Genomic DNA, 20,750 nt, shown 5'->3' with positions numbered 1-20,750 from the left:
TTGATCTGGTTCAGCCTCAGTGTTGCGTCCCATGGCTGCTCAATCCCAGGAGCTATGATCTGCAGCTGAACTACACCTTCCATGATGCACAAAGGGTGATCTTTGCTGCTGATCCTTCTCTTCAGATTAGCTCAAGTGGATGCTGACACCTTTAAGCTAGCTTTAAAAACATTAACATTTTTTACTTAATTCAAATACTTTAAGTGGTTCCTACAGTTGCCATCTCATCTAGTTGAAACTGTTTTGTGCCTGGTATTTCAATTTTTGATTCTAAGGCAAATGTAAAGAAATATAGAGAGTAATCAAACTTTCCTCTAGGAGAAAATCATATTTGCACTTCTTTGTGTGCTCTCTCTGATTAATCTGATTCTGTTGTTATTTACACACTTTTCATACTTTATATTACTTCCTAGGCTCAGAAGAAGATGAAGCTTATTCTGCTTTTGTCATTGTTCTTGGCTCCAGCATTTGCCTACAAAGAGAGTCAGAAAACAAAACAGAACTTTTCTTCAAACAATACCAGTCATAAACGACTTAAGAGAGACTGGATATGGAACCAAATGCATATCAAAGAAGAGATTGATACGCCATTACCACACCATGTTGGCAAGGTAAATAGGCTGTCAGCAATGAATAATTAGAAATGCAGGCAGCAGATGAGTATCTTGAGAAGAATTACTTGTTTGCAGTTTAGGCAGAATTCACAGGAGAAAAAGGAAATAGAAGTCAAACTTAATGCTAATGTAATAACCTGTTACAATCTTAAAATGGGCCCAGAGTAAATCAAGAATGTCAAAGAGATTCTAATTCTTTTGAAGAATACAAACAAATTTTAGAGAATGACAAGTATGGAGCACCCACAGTGAAGAAACAATTGCATTGCATGCAGGTACACAGTTAGGAAGGAAGTCTGGCAGCTGATATACGTTGATATTTTTCTGGTAGCTTAAGATTCTCTCGTTCAAAAACCTGGGAGATCAGCTGATAAAAACATATGTGTTAAAAAACATATGGTTTACGTCCCCAGCTGGGACAAAAAAAAAAAAAAAAAAAAAAAAAAGCTTAAGTGCTGTTTAGGAGTACTGTTACACAAACAAAAAATTTGTTTCACAAAGTGAAGGAAAATATTTTTTAAAAATAATAACAAACACTGACCTGCCTGAAAACTTGTTTTCTTCAAGACAGTGCTTATAAAATCCTATGATGAACTACATATCACCCAGACAAAGTTCTCCCAATCTAGTCTTTCAAATTGAACTACTTTGACACTTTTCAGATAAATGCAGTTGTACGTTTTCCTCCCATGTACAACAATCAGCATCTGTCAAGGCTGTTTTGGTAAAGTGAAACAGACCTTTCTGGATCAGTGCTGCTCACTGGCAGAAAGCACAAGAGAGAGAGAGAAAAGAGGCCATAGGGTACTCTCAGCGAACACTGGGTATCTGTTTCATTTCAGACCAATTCAGTAGCAGATTGAGAAGAACACTTTTATTCCTGGAGCTGTCCTAAATAAGAGTAATTCACTTTGTACTGTGCTTTGTGGTCTTTCAACAGTGGAATGCTTCTGATTACTTTTGCAGTATCTGTGTTCAGTGCATTGCATTTGCAGGATTGAACACTTGATAAATCCCTTAAAAAAGGCCACAGCAGCAGCACAGCAGAACTGAGTGACAGCTGCAGGAGTATGCTGATATGTTTGGATTTTATCTTTCTTGACCTTGGAGGCTTCCCTTTGTACGTTCACTCTCCATTTTAGCAAACGCAATCTTGGAATTGTATACTTTTTCCACCAAATAAGTAAATAAAATCTGAGAAAGAAGGCGCAGACTATAATATCTTTGAGACAAGGGTGGGGATATTTCTCCTCTTACATCTCCGGAGTTGCAAGCTGTTCTACAGCAGCGCCAGCAGTCAGAAGCATGATTAAGTATGTGGAACGAGGAAAGAAAATTTTAATAACACGTTTCAAAATAGAAAACATAAATAAAAGAATGTTCAACAGTAAATGACAACTATAGGATAAATAAAATCCTGAATACCAAACAGCTGCAATTTATGATAACATCAGTAACAAAAGACTAGAAATTCTTGGTCAAACCCAGCAATTACTGATAAATAGCTTGCTGAAATAATAATGCTGATATAGTGCACAGAAAATTGTGGTTTAAACCCTGCTAGCAGTATACTTAGAGGGGTAAAGGTATGGAAAGGGAAGAATCGTCAGATCATCTCCCAGTTAAATAAAATAATGTGCAAAAACACTTAGAATTGGATTAAATAATATATGGAAAATGATTAATGTTTATTCCTTTTATCCCATCCTTTTTTTCATAGCATATGATCTTAGATTTTAAACTCTGTGGAGTGAAAATCTAATCTTGCTGTCATAGCCTTGACTCTACAGACTGACTATGAAGTAACTGCATGTGACTACACCCAAGAAAACTGTCAGCTATGGCAGGAATTCTGCTAAATGACAAAAAAATAGAGAATAATGCTAAATAATGTCAATAGCTATGAACACAGATTTGATTCCATAATTCTGTGAAATCTAAAAAAAATCTCCACTAAATTCTGAAAGGTATTTGCTAACAAGAGAAGCTCAAACTGAATGTGGTGGTGCATGTATTTCAGACACAATGAGGTTAACGATTTTTATATGTAACTGCATCAACAATTTATATCTTTAGGAAATGTGAGATATAATGATAAAAAAAAAATGCTTCTTAATATATAAGCAAGCATGTTTCAGTCTGGATGCATTTTTCATCCTATAACCTGGATAGCTGTAGCTACTGCTTTGTTCAGTAATACCCCATCTGGCAACACAATTCCTGAGGGCTGTTCTGGTTTCAAACTGAGTCAGAAGGAGAGGTCAGTCATATTTGTGTGCACCTTCTGGTAGAAACTGTTTTGAAACCAGACTCCAAATCCCGCCTTTATCTCTTTGAATTATACCTTCTAGATCACATCGAGTGTAAGGAACAACAACGCTAAGTACATTATCGAAGGTGAATATGCCAATACCATCTTTAAAGTGGAAGAGACCAGTGGTGATGTATATGCCTTTGAGAGGTTGGACAGAGAAAAGAAAGCAGAATATGAGCTGACAGCTCTCATTATTGACAGAAGAAACAACCGGTCACTGGAACCACCATCTAAATTTATTATCAAGGTTTATGATATTAATGACAATGCCCCTGTGTTTGTACAAAAGGTATTCAATGGATCTGTCCCAGAAATGTCACCAGTAGGTATGTTCTTCCATCACTCATTTTCCTTCATGTTGTTGGCTAAAAAGCAAAATTTATACTAAATGTGTTGTTTGATAATCCTTTTCTAGGAACCTCAGTTACCAAAGTGACAGCTGTAGATGCTGATGACCCAACAGTTACAGGTCATGCCACAGTTACCTACCAAGTCATTAAAGGAGATGAATATTTCACAGTTGATGACTCCGGTAGGTCAGATATGCAAGTGTCAAACTTCTACCTTAAGCTTTTATAAAAACACAATTTTAAGCCGCTTTCTTTCTGGACAAGGGAGATAATAAGTCAAAAATTTAATTTCAACTATAATTTGGAAAGATTTTTCATTCACAATGACACAATGCCACTGTCTGCATCTGAAAATGAACTAATAAAGCCAGGATATTAGGTACCTTGAACTAACTGAGAAGATGAAAGGTCATTTTCTTCCAACTGAGGAAGAGGCTGACTAGGACATAATACACATTTATGTTTCCAGTTTAGCATGGATACCATTTCTTTGACCAACCAGTAAAAGAGGAATACATAAAGAAGCAGCATTCCTAAAGATTAACTGAGAAAAAATGTATTTAAAAAAATAGTCAAAGGATAAATAGTGATTACAACCCAAGAGTATTCCCCACTTTGCAAATCTGGCACACGAACGATAGGTTACGCACTTCACAAATTAGCTGAGACCTGGAGTAGGTCATTACATACAAAATGAACTGCATTTTATTGGGATGATTTTGATTTTGAAGTTTGGATTCCTGTTTCTACTCAGTAACTCATCCCATTGCCTTCCTAAACTTCTTTTGTTTCAAGTTTGTCCAGTTTTAAAAATAATCTCAACATCTCTGGTAAGCACAAAGCATACTGGTTCTTTGGAGCAACTAAATCAGATAATGAGGTGGCCAAACAAACTCTCTAGATGCTGGAGTGGCTGAGTGTAGACGTTTTTTGGCTGTTTCTAAGCAGCAAAGATCAATTTAAAGGAATGTATCAAAAATCTCCCAAATATTCCATCGTATAGAATGACTTCTAACATTTTTGGTCTTAGAAAAATATCACTGTAAAAACACTAGTTTCAGTTGAATGTGTGGCATAAGACAAAAACTTGCTCTCAAAATTAAAAGATGTTGGACATGCTACAAAATCTAATCATATTCAACATTATATTTTTAAGGTGTGATTTTTACAACCAGAGCTGATTTAGACAGAGAGAATCAATCTACGTATGAAATTATTGTTAAAGCAAAAGATGCCCCAGGGTTTTCTGGGGATTCAAGCACAGCTACAGTCATTATCACTTTAACAGACATCAATGACAACTTCCCCGTATTCAAACACCGTAAGTATAACACAAGTGATGTATTATTTGGAAACCAAAGGCTGATATGAATAAAACAAATTTACATGAGAATTCATTGTAATTCAACTTTCTTAAAAGTGAACGAAATTATCTTACATATTCAGAAGGCTTCTGTATTTCAGCACTAGCTGCATTTCCTGGGTGAAGCACACCTAGAGTAGAAAATAAAAATCAGTATTAGTTTTTGGTAACTTTATAAAAAACTTAAATATTTTGAGAAGAAATTATACTTCAAAAAAACACTTCAGTGTTGTCTGTAAGAATCAATAATGCTAAATTCTCAATGATTTTCTGTATGTCTATAAATCAAGAACAATCTTTAACTAAGCTCTAACTTCCATGTGCACAATCTTTATGACTTGTTTGTTGTTTTTTTTTAACAGAATCATTTCACTTTAAAGTTCCTGAAAACGTTTCAGTAGGAGGAGAAGTTGGCAGAGTCAAAGTGGAAGACATTGATGAACCACAGCACAGAAATACAAAATACAGTTTCGTCAGAGGAGATTACAGGGACACCTTTGAAATTGTAGCAAATCCATACACAAATGAAGGAATTATTAGACCAAAGAAGGTACTTTTCCCTGTAACAATGAAAGATGATGATTTTCTTTTTCAATGTGTAACAAGTGTTTGATTCGGTTTGGGACTAGCAGCATGGAAGTCACAGTGCAAAAGGTATTCATCCTGAAAACCCCATTCTGTAAGTTCTGCAAGAAAAGCTGGTGATTTACCAGCCCGTTTCAATTGCCAGTACTGGGAAAATCTGGGATTACTGCAGAGTGCAATGGGGACTATGTCAGATTTACAGATTACATGCTTCGGGCTCCTCTCAAACTTCAGACATTTGGATGCTTCAAAGAGTGAGTGAATTTAAGAGATGAACCAACTAACCAAGTCAAATAATCTTTCTCTTCTACAGCCAAAGAGAAACCAAAGTAGAAAATGTGCACACATACCTGACCACTCTTCTAAAAGTGCTCTTTACAAGCTTGGCACTTGCTCCCATCTGAGCCACGGCTCCCTTACTTTCCTCAATGTTTTCAAAGTTTCCCCTTTACTTCCTGCTGACTCTTTAAGAGGGCCCAGACTTTCCAAAGCCTTTATTATGGTTTGTTCTTTGTTTTTTTAATTCTCAAACCTACTTAATTTGTACCAAGGGACATTCTTGCATTATGCAGAGCACTGCCAAGCCAAGCATTCATTGATTTTATTGATTTACAGTGAAAAGGGGGGAGGGCGGACTACAAATTACCTCCTGTAATCCTCAGATTGACATGAATGTGTTTTTTACTTCCAAGCATCTCTAACTATTAATACCAGAAATGTCATTAAGAATAAAACTTTAGTGAAAAAAAGCAACCAATGTTCCAAGACTTGCAGTAAAGTCTTTGGCCGTGCTCACACTAGATGTTAGCAGCAGTCCTTCACCAAACGCAGCCCTTCCCCTGATCTGCCCAGGGCCTGGAGGAACGTGTAGTTTGCCAACTTCTGCCCTGAGGAAGAGCCCCTCACACACACACGGGCTGATCCAGAAGCAGCTCATCCTTGACCAGGCAGTGGGCAAAGTTCTCCCCAGTGTTATGCAATCTGCTTTCAGCCACGGGTGTATGTCATCATTTTAAGTATACAGGCAGGTGAGATACTATTTCAAGTGATAGATAAGCACTGCCATTTCCATTTGCACTGTCTACTCAAACAAAAACACAGAGTCACCTGTGTTAACTGTGGCTTATTTCACAGCATATGATCTCGGGGTACAGTGCATAGGGACCCAGTCTGGGAGACAAGAGACAGCTGGGGCATTTCTTAGTGCCCTAGCTCCTGGCCTTCCTTCCATTGTGGGATTCTTTTCATAATCTCGGTTATAGGAAAAACAAGAAAGCGGATGTCACTTATCACTGAATTCCCCAGCTATCACTCAGTGCAGCTATGAAGTCTGCCTGGAAGGAAAAAAGGGAAAAGGAAAATCTGGCCCTCAACCCTGGAAGAAAAGGAGCTAAACAATTTTTGGTGGCTACAGAATTATAAAAAGAAAAATATTTAAACCAAGAAATAATTGCTGCACTTGGAATACTGACCGAATCTGTTCAAAACCAGAAGTTGCTCAAGCCACTCCATTAATGAACGAGAAGTTCAGTTCAGATATGCTTCCCCCAGAGTCTAGCCAGAGTGCGGTTTGATGTTATTTCCCAACAAAACTAGAGCACACAGCTTTAATTTGCATAGGTAGCTAATGCAAAGTTTACTTAGACATGACAAAAGAAAGACTCTCTGTGTTTGTCTTTCTTCTAGCCCCTGGACTTCGAAAAAGTAGCAGAATACAGGTTTGACATTGAAGCAACAGATCCCACCGTTGATCTTCGCTATTTTAAATCCGGCGGCTCTAGGAGCATTTCAACAGTTACCATTGAAGTCACTGACGTGGATGAGCCCCCTGTCTTCACCAAGCTACCATATGAATTTAAAGTAAGGGAAAATGATCCAGAAAAAAAAACACTTGGTTCAGTTTGGGCATACGACCCTGACGCAGCTAAACGGAAAATCAGGTAACACAACACCAGCTTTAGTAATTCTATTTTAAAGTGAAGAATCTGTTAACGAGTCCAAGAATTGGGCAAGCGAGACATTGGCTCTATTTTTCAGACACTTACAAGCATGAAAAAAATACGATCTGATTTTTTCAGTCGCTGCAGCCATAAATATATATCGCAACCAACAAATACAAGCATAAGTTATTTGCACCTATTTAATTACTGCATAAAGTCACTGATAAACCACTTGAGTATTTATGGGAAAATGCATAATCTGGGATAACGTTACGTGGTTGCGGTTGTAATTTACTGTTACAATTTTTATCATAACTTTCTCGAGCATGTGATTTGAAAGGAAAATAAAACAGATTTCTTAAACAGCAAAAGAGAATAATCTGGGAAGTTTTAGGACGGGTATGTTATGCTCTCACAGCTTGCCTAATTTTAGGGAAATCTTCAGAGACTGGCTAGTCCTGATATGAATGCAATTTGTTATACAGCCGTCTGGCCTTGTACTATGAAGAACTGAAGGGAAACACAATATTATAACCCTTGTACCAACACGTCTCTTTTTAACCAAAAAAAACAGATTTGTTCGACGAAAAGCTAGTCCTAATGGAGACTACATTAGAGTATCTGACACTGGAATTATTCAACTTCCCAAGCCCCTGGATAGAGAATTCAGCTCCTCATACAACATCACTGTAGCAGCCCAGGAAATCCTGGAAGATGGTAAGTGCTATCCATTTCCTTACTTGAAAGAAAGCAGTGGGTGACTTTACAGCAGGACTGTACCTTATCAAGAAGGAAAGCCACAACCTGACAGCTTGTTTCCACTAAGCTACGAATGAAATGGATGTTCGCAAGGTTTGCACAGCAATCTTCCAAATCAAGTGAGTGTCTACAAATAGGTCAAATAGAGTTTTAAGATTTGGGCCTTAGCTATTGCAAAAATCCTTTCTGTTTGTTAAAAGGAATGAAAGGGGCATGAGGAGAGGAAGGAGCTTGGGAAACAGGCATAAGCCTGTGTTTCGAGCAAACATCCCAGCCAGCGTCACCCCCCTACACGGAGGTACAGGACCTGCCCACCAAGCTTGCTGCTCAGCACAGCTCCACTCAAGCTGGGGAAGCAAAGCGGGCTGGGGCCCTCCCTAAAGTCAGTTTTGGGGAGGACAGGCTTTTCTGCAGGGCAAAAGGTACTTAATAGTATGAACGTACTGTGCCAGTGTCCTTAGGGCCCGAGAATGATCTCGGACATCATAGCCACGCAGTCTGGGAATCACAGGGCCACAAGTAATTGTCATTTTCTTCCTCGTGCATCCTTGATGAATTAGGCCGATACAATAGTTTTCAAAAAATAAATCTGAATCTGTCAAAGGAAAAGTTTGTGGATCTAGAAACTGTGGAAAAGTTTCTAGAAAGTTTTCTAGATCTAGAAAAGTGGAGCTAGAAACTCTCCGTATTCAGCATGCAGGAGTCACAGAGGTGGAAGTGAGCAGTGGAAAGGGGGAGCTTTACAGCCCCGCGATTCCGGCTGTCTCAGAGACGTGCACTGTTGTTGCTCTCCTTTCAGGCCGTCCTTCTGACAGAGAATCACATGCCCAAGTTCACGTTATAGTCATCGATGAAAATGACAACGCTCCAGAACTTGTTTATCCTGAGGAACCCAGAGTGTGCGAAAACGCTGCTCCAGGAAAGGTGAGACAGGAGGAGGGTTTCTTCCTTAACCCTGGATTATCTACGTGCAAGCTTAAGCCAAAAATGTCTTTTAATAAAAGATAGTCCCAGTTTTCACATTCAAACACCTGATCATTTCAGTGATTTCCAAAGTGTCAGTGGTTAGAAATCTCTCTTCAGCACTTCACGCTGTTGGAATATTGACTTTCACCTCCTTGCACACATCGGCTGCGCGGTTCCTCTCCCTCCAGCCTTTTAAGTATGTACATGCTTTAGCATTGAACCCTGAAGTAAGGCAGCCCTTGCAAAGCAAAAATTAGCAGTTCAGTTCTTTTATCACATGAATGTTTACACTTGACAGTGAAAACAAAACTATTTCAAAAAATTGAGAGAAATACTGGTATATATAACATTACTATAGCATTTATCAGAGTGCAAGCACCTGCATGCACAAAGAGTGATAGTGTTTGTGGATTTAGGTGTTTGACCTCAGACACAAGAACTTGTGCAGCCTACACATACAATGTTAGATTAAAAGAGACACTGCCACAGACTGGATGCACAAGGTATTATTAATTGAATCTGTTAGAACACATAAGGTATTATTTCACCTTTAAATTAATTTTTAAATTACCTTTGGGACATAATCATATATATTTTTTATATTTTATACAGCTAATGTATCCCAGGTTGAGGTTTTGGAAAAAAAAATAAGAATGTCATTCAGGAGTAGCAGTCCCAATGGCATTCAGTTAATGAGCCTCATGCTTCTAAATAAGTTAAACACTTTAGATAATATCCATTGCGGATATATAAATGAAAATTCAATCCATGTGTCTCTGAGCATAAGACTTTTTTATGCTTTATTGACACAAGATTTCATCTTTTGTTTCCCATCTGTGAATGAAAGGGAAAGACAGCTCTTTTTGAAGAGCTACAAGGAAATTACTTGCCTTGAAAGAACTGAAGAGGAACATCGTAAGATATCTTTGTCCTGCCCTTTATTGAGGGGTTATACAGGATACAAAGCCCAGCACTAACTTATATACCGTAAGCCTTTTTATCACTGGAGGCAATGTATACTGAAATTTATGACCTCTTCCATCTTGCCTTTATAGGTAATCATCAGGATTTCAGCTACTGACAAGGATGAAATATCACCTAGAGGTTTCTTCAAATACTCCCTGGCCACAGAAGATAGCAACTTCTCGTTGGTTGAGAACCACGGTAATGTATCCCTGCAATGCATTTTCTCATATAGCCGAAGAGAGACACTAGGGCACAGGGGAGAAAAGCTGCAGCAATGACCTATGATTGGCCTGGCTGAGCTAAGAAAATATTTTTAAAGGCTTAACCTACTGGAAAGAAAATGTCATTTGTTGCCACCCAAGTTTTACTGGGTTCCCTAAAGGCTTGCTCTGTCAAAGGGGACGATGTACCAAATGACTGATAATCTATAAGGAAAATCAGGTAGAGATTATCACTTAATTAGATGTCGTTACTTCTTCCAGATAACACAGCTAATATCACTGTCAAGTATGGACAGTTTAATCGTGAACTTGCCAAAATCCACTACCTGCCTGTCATCATCTCAGACAACGGTGATCCCGAGCTCAGCAGCACAAATACACTTGTTATCAGTGTCTGCAAATGTAATGAAAAAGGCGACTTCACTTTTTGTGAGGAAAGAGCTAAACAAGTTGGAGTTAGTATACAAGCACTGGTGGCAATTTTTGTCTGTATCTTCACAATCATCGGTAAGTTATTCGATTTTGGTAATGTTCTCTGACTTGTGGGGATTTCGTTTTTGTTTTTTCTTAACTGAGGTCCAAATAAGCTTTGTGGCTATAAAATGGTCACAAAGGCAGAAAAACTGTAACTATTTGATTCACCTCACTTGCTTTTCTATTTGGCTTGTTAGTTTAGTTTCAACTACAAATATGTTCATTCTATTGGAAAAGGTGAGTCATTGGAAAGGTCATTGCACGTATGCATAATATACTTGATTTAGTATTACCAGGCTCACATTTAGCTATAAAAAGGAAATTTGTGCTGGGGCAATAACAACAGGATTCCTGTTTTCAAAGGCTGGAAATACTTTCAGCAGCACAGTGAACTTAAATACATAAGTAAATCCATGAATTAGCAGAACAGAACTTATTTGCTCTACTTCGAATCTGTCAAAGAATGGGCAAATTCTTGCTTGCTTGAGAAGAGGCCTCCTTTGCAACTACCATGCAAGAAGCATTTGATGCCTGGCATAAGAAGATTTAGCACTTCCAGGCAGTACTATGTGACACTATCCTTTTGCACCTGTGATTCTACCTCAAGAGTCAGTTGTATGATTCCTGCTGAGACGTAACTGCTTTGAGAACATACAAATCCTACAATTCAGCAGTATCTGAAACTATTATTTTTAAAATACATATATAAAAAAATGGGGAAAAGTACACTTCAGATAGATGAAATGCAATTTGTTTTACTTTGTTACTTCTGTTTACAATTGTTCAAGTTTTGCTTGCAGTAATCGCCTTGCTAATTCTTCTAAGAAAGAGACACAAGAAGGATTTGAGTGGTCTCGGGAGGAATGTGGCAGAGATTCACGAGCAGCTTGTCACTTACGATGAAGAAGGTGGTGGTGAAATGGATACCACCAGTTATGATGTATCTGTACTCAACTCTGTGCGCAAGAATGGTATGAAGCCGGAAACAGTGCCCTCTCCATATGCACAGGTCCAAAAACCTCCTGCAAATCCAACCTCTGGTGCTGAAAAAATGGAAATTATGATTGAGGTTAAGAAGGATGAAGCTGACAATGACAGGGATTTGCTGCCATATGACACACTTCACATTTATGGCTATGAAGGTGCTGAGTCCATTGCAGAATCTCTCAGTTCTTTGGAATCAGGCTCCTCAGACTCAGATATTGATTATGACTTTCTAAATGATTGGGGACCCAGGTTTAAAATGTTAGCTGAGCTGTATGGATCAGAACCAAATGAAGATTTTGTGTATTAAGTTCAAACTAGTCATGAATTTTCTCTCACCCAATGCAGATAGATACAACAGCCTGCCAATGGCCAAAGAAGATTTCACAGTTCTTCACCCAAGCAGTATAGGTTTTCAAACAGACCAGAAAAAATAAAATAAAATAAAATGACAGAGGTAGGGATAAAAAGAAATACAAATAATACATATCCACTCCCCAGCACTGCTATCCTTGCTGACATTTTGTTCTGTCCCTAAAATTGCTGCTCGCGGACCTAGGGTCTTCCAGGACATGACTTTTCTCCCTACCCAGATAGATCCTTCTCCTTAAAAAGTGGCTTTGTCTCCAGTGTCTCCTTCATTCCTCTCCTCCTGTACATCAACATGCTTTTCATCCATCCGCTGAAACAGAGAGGTTTGGTGGCACTGAGAATAAATGTTTTGTACAACCTCCTGTATCTCCAGCCTGCTGGTTTGCCTGGCCCTATTGTAACATCTTTATTGATATTCCCCGCTTATGCTTACCCAGCAGAGGAAAGGAGGAACATATGGTTTATCACTTAATATTAGAAATTATTCCATCACTTTCAAGAAGAGGCATGGTTTTTCCTTCTTTCCAATCTATTAATTATTCTTGCTTTATAGTCTTTGACTACATATATGAGTTACTACAGATAAAATGAGACAGGATTTTTAGATGCGCAATCTGGTTTCATCTGTCATTTTTAACAGCCTGATGATGATTTCAGGCACCTTTCTGGAGTGCTAGAATTTCTTCTAGCTAGCAGCAAAATTGTTTTTTCTCTCTGTAAATAGGACCTCAGTGTTACTCGATGGAACATATCCTGCAGGGCAGGAAATGCGGAGATCAGGGGAATGTTAAGACTCCAATACTGTAAATCTCTCTAGATAGCAACATAGGGTCTCTCTGGATCTCTAAAAAGGGTGAATAGCTTTTTTATTCAACATTACTAAAGGAATTGTATTATTTCAGGGACAAACAAAGGAAGGGCCTCATTACTGTGAAACTGTTTTGATTTTTTTCTAAGCAGGTACTGTAAAACGGGTATTTTCCACCTAGGAAAATATTGTAGACTTCCAAACCAGAATGCTTCACACCCACACATTTGTCTGCATAGAACCACAAGTGTAAGTATGGTTTTGGAGCTGCAACTAAGTCCCTGGTAAGCATGTGTTCAGTTTCTCGCCTGATGAAGAGCCACACAATGAACAGAATGAAAACTCTCATGCCTGAAGTTACCCAGCCAAATACATTTTGTTAGAAGTGGGTCTCTAAGGACAATGGCCAGTCTCTGGCTTCTGGCCATGCAGATTCCTGTTGCCTTCAAGAGGAACAGAGCCCTACTATACACATACTCAGTTTTGTAGAGTCTGTGCTAGAGCTGTATGTATTAGTTTAGCTGATTTGATTATTTAAATTTGGTAGCTAACCACGTAACACTAAACTTTTTTTTTTTTTTTCCTAAACCGGTGTAGTGGAACCTCACGAATTTCCTTTACAATTATTCATGTCCTCTCCCTTCCCCCAGTTCATTGATCAGCAGGAAAGAGCAATGCACTGTAATACAGTCCCACATTAGTCCACACTATTAGAGCAAGTGGTCTAATACAATACTTAGTAGACACTAATGCATCACTATCAAATATTTCAAATCACTTAAATTTTCACATACAAACTAACAGAAAACTAAGTAGAATCCTGCCTATCAATCAAATCACCTTTGGATCAAATCCTCTATAAAGCCAATTTTGGGATGATAGCCTTGGTTTTGTTTTTAATGTGATCATTCTCTTCTGTTTTGCTTAATCCCCTCAACAGTGTATGCTATCGAGGTTCCATGTGTTAGTATATTAGAAAGAATTCTAACTAATAATACTTACAGTTTAAGGTTTTCATCAGTAATTAAGGTATTGGCAATCAAAAGGTAAAGCTAGTTATGAAATTATGTAGTGCAGTAAATAAAATATTTTGGTAAGCAACATGCAGATAGTATTACCTGTAATCGCTGTTCTTAAGCCTGTTTTATAAAGCTATTTTAAGGAACACTGTATTGATTTCCATTGTATAGAGACGTTTGCACTGGATATTTTCTTTTTGTATTGCTGTACTGTATTTTATTTTTTGACTACATAAAAGCCAATCTCAAGTGTGGATTTTCTGTGCATTGAGTTTCACATGGAAGACAATGACATGCCATGTACTACAGTGACCCCAACCATAAAACCACTGGTATCTTTAGCGTAAGCACTCAGATTAGACAAAAACCCACAAAAAGACTTCCTGTAAGAGACGTTTTCTCCCACTCTTCAGAGAGCTGTCAGTGAAGCTCCTGGGGAAGGAAGAGAAAAGCCCCAGAGGTGCAATCTGCTTTCAGCAGCTGGAGAGCCTGAACCCGCTGACGTTGGAAGACCCGTGCCTGCCAGCAGAACAGGATGCTCTCCGTTTCCAAGCAGATGTTTGGTATTTTAGGAGCCAGGCATCGCAGTGATTGTGAGGCACCACATTTACCGAGATCCTGCCCTTCCTTCCCACTGGAAATGCACTCCTTCTGGATGGTGGGGGACACGGGGCAGAGCCCCTGCCTGCAGGGGGGCTGCACCTGGGCCCTCTGCCTCAGTGGGCTACTGTGGGCGCTGCCAACAGCTGACACAACACGACAGTCCTCACATGTGACAGAAAAATGAAAAATGGCTAGCCCTACATTTGCAGCTTTTCCTTTCTCTGCTAATGATCACTGCCCCAATATATTCCCAAGATTATTCAAGTGCTTTAGAAAATCCCATCGATTTTCCCCAGATATGGCACTTACAAATTACAAAGCTTGGAATAAAGTAAAGAAGTTCAATTCCTTCACTGCTAATTGCCATGAGCAAACTCCAGATCAAACACACTTTAGCTCAAGTTGTATTAAAAACACAATAGATGTGCTAATTACGTTATAATGAAATGCACTTTTCCAAAGAAGGAATTTGATTAAACAGCTACTTGCAACTTGTAGCAGAGACTCTCATAAAAGTTTTCATTATTCATTTAATTAATATGCATTTTAAACTCTTATCCCTAAAAATATAAATTATTATTTTATTACATTCATACTGAGAAGTTCATGCCATTTAATAAAGGCTTTTTACTCCCACCCCATCAGAAAATTTTATGAAACAACACCTTGTGACTGGAATCCTTGATATGTACAAAGCAGCAATGAAAAGCTGTCTGATTGCTGCCACCCTGCCCAACCAAATCAAGGGAGCTAAGATCCCCTTACCAAAACCCATTTCTATGCTTCAGAGAAAAAACAGCCATATCAGGTATTATCTGATTACAGTCCAGTATTGCTGAAGTAGTCAGTAAAAATGTAACAGCAAAAAGTGAAAATTAAGATTTGTTATAGAAGAAAAAAAGGGGAAGGGATTGTTTCTCAATCTTTGCTTTCTTTATTCAATTAGTAGGTTCTTCCCTTTTCTTCCTTCAGCAACGCCGGCTTAGAACAGCACCACAAGGGCTCCAACCAAGCTGTTGCTCAGACCAGCTTGGCACAAGCACTGTCATCCGGCCAGGCCTAACAGAGTAAACAAGTCACATAAAGCAATGCTGTTTTTTTGCTGGTAATAGATCCACCCAAATACATTTATTTTAAATGTTTTCACTCCTGACACTGCTGTGCATATGTTGTGTGCATAGGAATGGCCCTCAGTGGTAGTAAACATGCAGGTAAAACCATCGTATGGTAGGATTTAGCCATCTTTGGCTAGGAGCAATATATTTATTTCCATTATATTTCAGGTGGGGGTAGGACAGAGAAGAAGAGCAACTGTAATTTTTCCTGACCTGTTCTGCATTTTTAGCTTTCTTATTGTTTATTATTTTCTTAATACACTTCAAGTTTGAGGGATTAAATAAGAAAACTCTTGTGGATTTACCTTCACATACTTCCTGCAATGAAGGAAATCACCAGGGCAGTATCTCTCCCGTTTAAGGAGCTCCCAGTTTTAGTGCAACGTAAGTCATCAAGTCCCACCACGAACTGAGTAGGAGTATGATCAGATCAAAGTGTGTGATTTATCCTAAACCTATTCCATACAAAACGCAGGACAGAAAACACCCTTTTGGTCTGCATCAGAAAAAGGAAGAGAAAACAAAAACAGAGAAACTCTTTCATGAGCAATAAAAGCCACGGATTTTTCCTGACCTCTCTCAGCTTCCTGACTTTGTTCCTGCCTGACCTGAAAGAAAACGGAGACGGAGCGCTTCCTTCCACAAGGGCTGTCCCACCTGCGTTCCCACAACACTTAACTCATCGATGCCACACAAATTGCCCTCGGCAATTCTCATTCCTCGTTTTTCCAGGCAGCCCCTCACAGCCCGCAAGGGCTAAGGCGCGCTGCGCGCCCCCTGAAGCGGCACCCGGCGGCCAGGGCGGGAGCGGGAGGGAGCGGTGGAGGCGTCCTTTCGGGACAGCTTGCTGTTCTCCCTGCTCCCCCTTTTAATTGCAAACCCGCAGAACCTGACGGGGCTGCGAACCTGAGGGGAAGGCGAAGCGGCACCTTTCTCTGCCGCACATGAGGGCTCTCCTCAGGGCTCTCCTCAGGGCGGGTCCCCGAGGCGCGCAGCCCCGCGGGGTGCCGTGTGCCGTGCCCGCCCGCGGCCGCCGGGGGGCGCTCGGCCCCAGCGCTGAGCGCGGTGCGGCCCCACCTCAGCGCGGCCCTGGCACAAACCCGCGGAGCCGTGAAGCCCCCAGGGCCCCCGAGCCCGGGGTCATGACGGAAAAGCGCGGATCTCACACAGGGCCTGGGGAAGGGAAATAGTTCTGGGAAAGGATGCGTGCTCCAGGTGTCTCCTTCAGCCAAACGACATCCTTCCCCGGCAGCCACACTGCTCAGGGCACGTATGCCTGTTTGCCAGGAGTCAAATGCTAAATCATACTGGTTTGTCACACGACATTGAAATCCATGCTTGGTTTTGATGCTAGATATGTTGTCTAATCCTACTTCTTCAGAATATCTTTCCTTCCGCACTTGATCAGAATTTTCTCAAGTATTTCCAAATCATTTTCATAGTCAGTGCCTCTTAAAGTTGAGATTTGCTGTGAACACATGCATTTGTGTATGAACACAGGCATTATCCACCAGCTGTCATCTATGTATTATATATATATATTAAAAAAAAAAAAAAAAAGGCAGCAAAATTTCCCCAAGTAGCCACACAACGAAACCAGAAAAAAAAAAAAAAAAAAAAAAAAAAAAGAAAAAAAAAAGCACTGGGAGCCTTTCAGTGACCCGCCGCCACCTGCTCCTCCGTGCTCCCCCAGAAATCACGCATGATGCAGCCTGCAGCCAGTGATTCTGTAAACCACAGGTCCCACCCTGCCAGATGGGACCTTCTCCTTCTCCTTTAGAGAACCAGAGCACACTTCGTCCATGTGCCCAGCTGCTGGTAGCTGGGGACTTCTTCCTAAAAACACAGTGGTCCTGGCAAATGGCCGGGCAGAGAAGGCAACGCCACGTCCCCACCCAGCCCACCCCAGCAGCACCTGCAGGCAGCGCTGCTTGCACCACCTGCGCCCGCTCAAGCAGTGACATGAGGAAGCTTTGTGCACCTTCCCAGCATCGTTAGCATCAGCGTCAGTGAAGCTGCCACTGTGGTTTACCATGCCTCGCTGTACAGCAGTCAGTGGCTTCCTGGTCAAGGAATTCCTGTTTGAACTGGAGGGAGTAGGGACAGAGATGACACCAGTGAACACAGCTGGGGAGACAATGATGCTGTTCTCTGCGTCACTCAGTGGCCACGAGTCATCCACACAGATACTGAAACTTCTTGCTAACCACTCCAGCTTTGGGTGGCTGATGACTTTCCAAATCTGAAGGATTTTGCCACCACAAACATGGTAGGCAAGCAGACACAAGAAGTGCATTGCACTCCTCACAGTACCATGCTAGAGAATGACTTGAGTTCTGCAACTGCAGCCAAGTAAGGATCCAGAGCAGCAGAAACGATCACCTTTGTGTCCAGTGTAGCACTGGGTCAGAAACATGATATGGCTATGCCCAGTCACACTGCCCTCTTGTACTTAACAGCAACGGGCGGCAGAAGCAGAAGGTAAGGCTAGCAGGGATCCAGTCAAAAGCCGACTATGCAAAGGAGCTGGCACCGAGGAACACCCCTAGAAAGCTGGCAGAGGGCTGGATGCAGGGCAGTCAGAAATACTGGGCAGCAGAGCTATGTCTCATGCTGACACAAAATCATTGTCTCATTATGCTTATTTGGCAGTCACCACTTGTCACCTCACTGCATTAACACCTTGTACAGACTCAGATCTGTCTAGCACAAAGAAGACATACAGATGCATCCCTATACCATCCCAAGGGCCCGTTAATGTGCCTGAAAGTGTTCTGAAGACGTAACATTCTCTATTGCTTACACATTTCAAGGACAGAAGCTTTAATATTTTATTTTCTAGCAACTTCTAGGCAAAATAAATTTTTGCAGAAGATCTATAATTAAAACACGCACCCTTGCACATATTCCTGGTTCTGCATGAAGTATGGTATTATTCCAACTGCAGTTAAGAGGAACTTGTAGCCTACAGCATGAGTAGAACCTGTATTTCATAGGATACTGTGAGCAAGAGCGATAGGTAACGCAGAGAATGTGAAGGAGACTTAGAACAAGACAGCCATGTACAGACTTTGAAATTAAAATTACAATGTTAGGCACTTAAAATAAGTGCCATAGCCACACAGTATTTATTACATGCAGAAAACACTGTTAAGAATTACAGCACAGACTTTATTTGTATGAGATGCTAAATGTGTGACCAACATACTTCACATGGCTTTGTATGGGGTTTACACTTTATGGGACTTACATAAAGGACTTACACTTAGCCAGGGGACTCAAGTTTCAGTGCCTTTTCATTCCTTTAATTCTGCCTCTAAGAAACATGTTTATTTAAGCCATTCATATTACTTACACCAGACTTTTATTGCAGCTGCCCAAATTATCCTATTTCAGCCCACAACCAATAATGAAAACTCAGCTTTTTCTTGCATAGCTATGAGATTCGCCTTTTTAAATGTCTGCCCATCTCTGATGTTGTCAGCGACCAGGTTCAGAGGACCTCTGGTTCAAATCCTTTACAGTACAGGAAAGGACCCATGAAACACACTCACCTCTAGATAAAATTCCTTTGATGACAGAAAGCTCATCCCAGGACAGTTCTGAAAACCACAAAGAACAGCCTAACAGCTGAACAAGCTTTCATTTCCATGACAGCAGCTGTTTGGGCTAACGTCCAAAGGATGAGCCTTGGAAGCATTAGCACACAGAATTTAAACTTAAGAGCTGACACACTTCAGATGGGGCTAAACTGTATTCCATTTAGGTAGAGAACAAAAAATAACTTGCACAACCAAGGTTTTACACTATATGTGTTTATGGAGTGCCTTTGTTTTGATGCTTCTCAAAGGTGCCTAGATTGCATCACTATAAAAAGGACTCACTTCTAGTCATCCCTGAAGTGACAGCTGTAGCTGTACAAACTAGGCAGAAGAGTCACTGAATTGCCCCTAATGCACAGCAACCAAGGCACTGCTTACAGGGTACTTTTCTCAAACAGAACTGCTTGCAGCAGGCAATATTAAAGGGATAATGACTCAACACCTTATTTTCTGGCCTTCAATAACTGTGCTAGGAAAGGAGAGGCCTTCACACACCAGCATTCATATAAAGCCAAGTTATGAGCAAATGCTAGTTCAGAATTGCTACCATCTTTAGTTTAAGTCTTTGGACTCGCAGCTTGCAAAATCCATGAATTAACATTGTACCTTATTTATTTATTGTTGGGGCTCTGAAATACCTATATCAATCCCAAAGGAGATGGGAGAGACCCAGGTTTGGATTATTCTAACCCTAGGAGACTTTCCAACACTGCACAAGGAAAGAACGGGTCAAGCACAATCACTGCCATTCTCCAGCAGCGGAGATGAAACCAGAATCTGACTCTGACTGTCAGCCCCCTGTAATTTTCCTGTAGTCTTCTGAGTGCTGCACAACTACTTAATCATGCAGGGATAAGGCTCTTACTGAACACATATGCTGTGATTTCACCAGGCACACATGTTCAGCTGCCCATTTCCCCACAGGCAGGACTGTGTGCACAGAGTCAACGCTGTCCGAAGGGCTCTGGCCCATTTATACCGCTCTAAGCACCTCTGATCTGATTGAGAATCCACCTCTGTGAGAGCCCAGCTTCACACTGTAATCTTTGGACAAAAGTTAAATCACAGCACGGGGCATTGTGAGCACCAAGGAAAGATTTGAAAGCTGGGTTATAGGACCCTGAAGATACGTTTAGCATAGAAATGCTGGTGGAAGCTTAATTACAGTGACACTGCTATAGGCTGCTCTGCTAAGCAAGCTATTTAAGCCCTTTCAATAATGTTTTGCTGTAATGGGAACAGCTCAAGCTGCAATAGCAGTTTGCTACACAGAAAACATTAGAGCAGTTGATCTTATTCTTTCCAATGCACTTATTTTAACAGTTTTTTTCCCTGCTGCACCGCCTATCAGATTGCCTTATCTCCAGAGAACACAATTGCCTTTTTTCTGCCACTTGCAGGTAGTTATGATTTTCAGATTCAGCTTAGAGAAGCTTCACTCAACACAAAATGAGGCTTTTTCACATATTTCATTTATTTGAGGGTTCTCATTGAATGCTGGGCATGAGATCACACTGCACACAGGTAAATCTTTTCTGCTAGGTAATGAAGAGCTGTGGTGCCTACCCTACCCAGAAGCTTGGAAAACTAAATACCCACTAGATATTTCTACAGAAGTAGATGAGGGATTGACGAATCCTTAAGTTGGGGCCACCTAGCCAAGCAGTTTTCCAAGCCCTGACATGCAGCAGTGAA

General features: G+C 40.5%; 1 protein-coding gene across 2 annotated transcripts in view; it reads left to right on the top strand.

The window, feature by feature from the left end:
• The window catches only part of CDH5 (cadherin 5), a 31,190-nt gene extending 17,199 nt beyond the window's left edge, over positions 1 to 13,991 (top strand). The window contains exons 2-12 of one of the 2 annotated variants that reach the window (XM_032195638.1): positions 414 to 611; positions 2,966 to 3,254; positions 3,344 to 3,460; positions 4,435 to 4,599; positions 5,004 to 5,191; positions 6,913 to 7,166; positions 7,741 to 7,883; positions 8,725 to 8,849; positions 9,947 to 10,055; positions 10,340 to 10,585; positions 11,353 to 13,991. In XM_032195638.1, coding sequence (XP_032051529.1) covers positions 426 to 611; positions 2,966 to 3,254; positions 3,344 to 3,460; positions 4,435 to 4,599; positions 5,004 to 5,191; positions 6,913 to 7,166; positions 7,741 to 7,883; positions 8,725 to 8,849; positions 9,947 to 10,055; positions 10,340 to 10,585; positions 11,353 to 11,846 — 2,316 coding nt within the window. In that variant the 5' untranslated portion in view covers positions 414 to 425 and the 3' untranslated portion in view covers positions 11,847 to 13,991. Of the gene's footprint in view, positions 1 to 413; positions 612 to 2,965; positions 3,255 to 3,343; positions 3,461 to 4,434; positions 4,600 to 5,003; positions 5,192 to 6,912; positions 7,167 to 7,740; positions 7,884 to 8,724; positions 8,850 to 9,946; positions 10,056 to 10,339; positions 10,586 to 11,340 lie in introns of both variants that reach the window. The other variant, XM_032195637.1, reaches the window with a different exon arrangement.
• The last annotated feature ends 6,759 nt before the right edge of the window (positions 13,992 to 20,750 follow it).

This window comes from Aythya fuligula, chromosome 12 (genome assembly GCF_009819795.1).
Source record: "Aythya fuligula isolate bAytFul2 chromosome 12, bAytFul2.pri, whole genome shotgun sequence".
NCBI lineage: Eukaryota > Metazoa > Chordata > Aves > Anseriformes > Anatidae > Aythya > Aythya fuligula.
The sequence above is the reverse complement of the archived record's forward strand: the minus strand, read 5'-3'. Positions and strand labels throughout refer to the sequence as shown.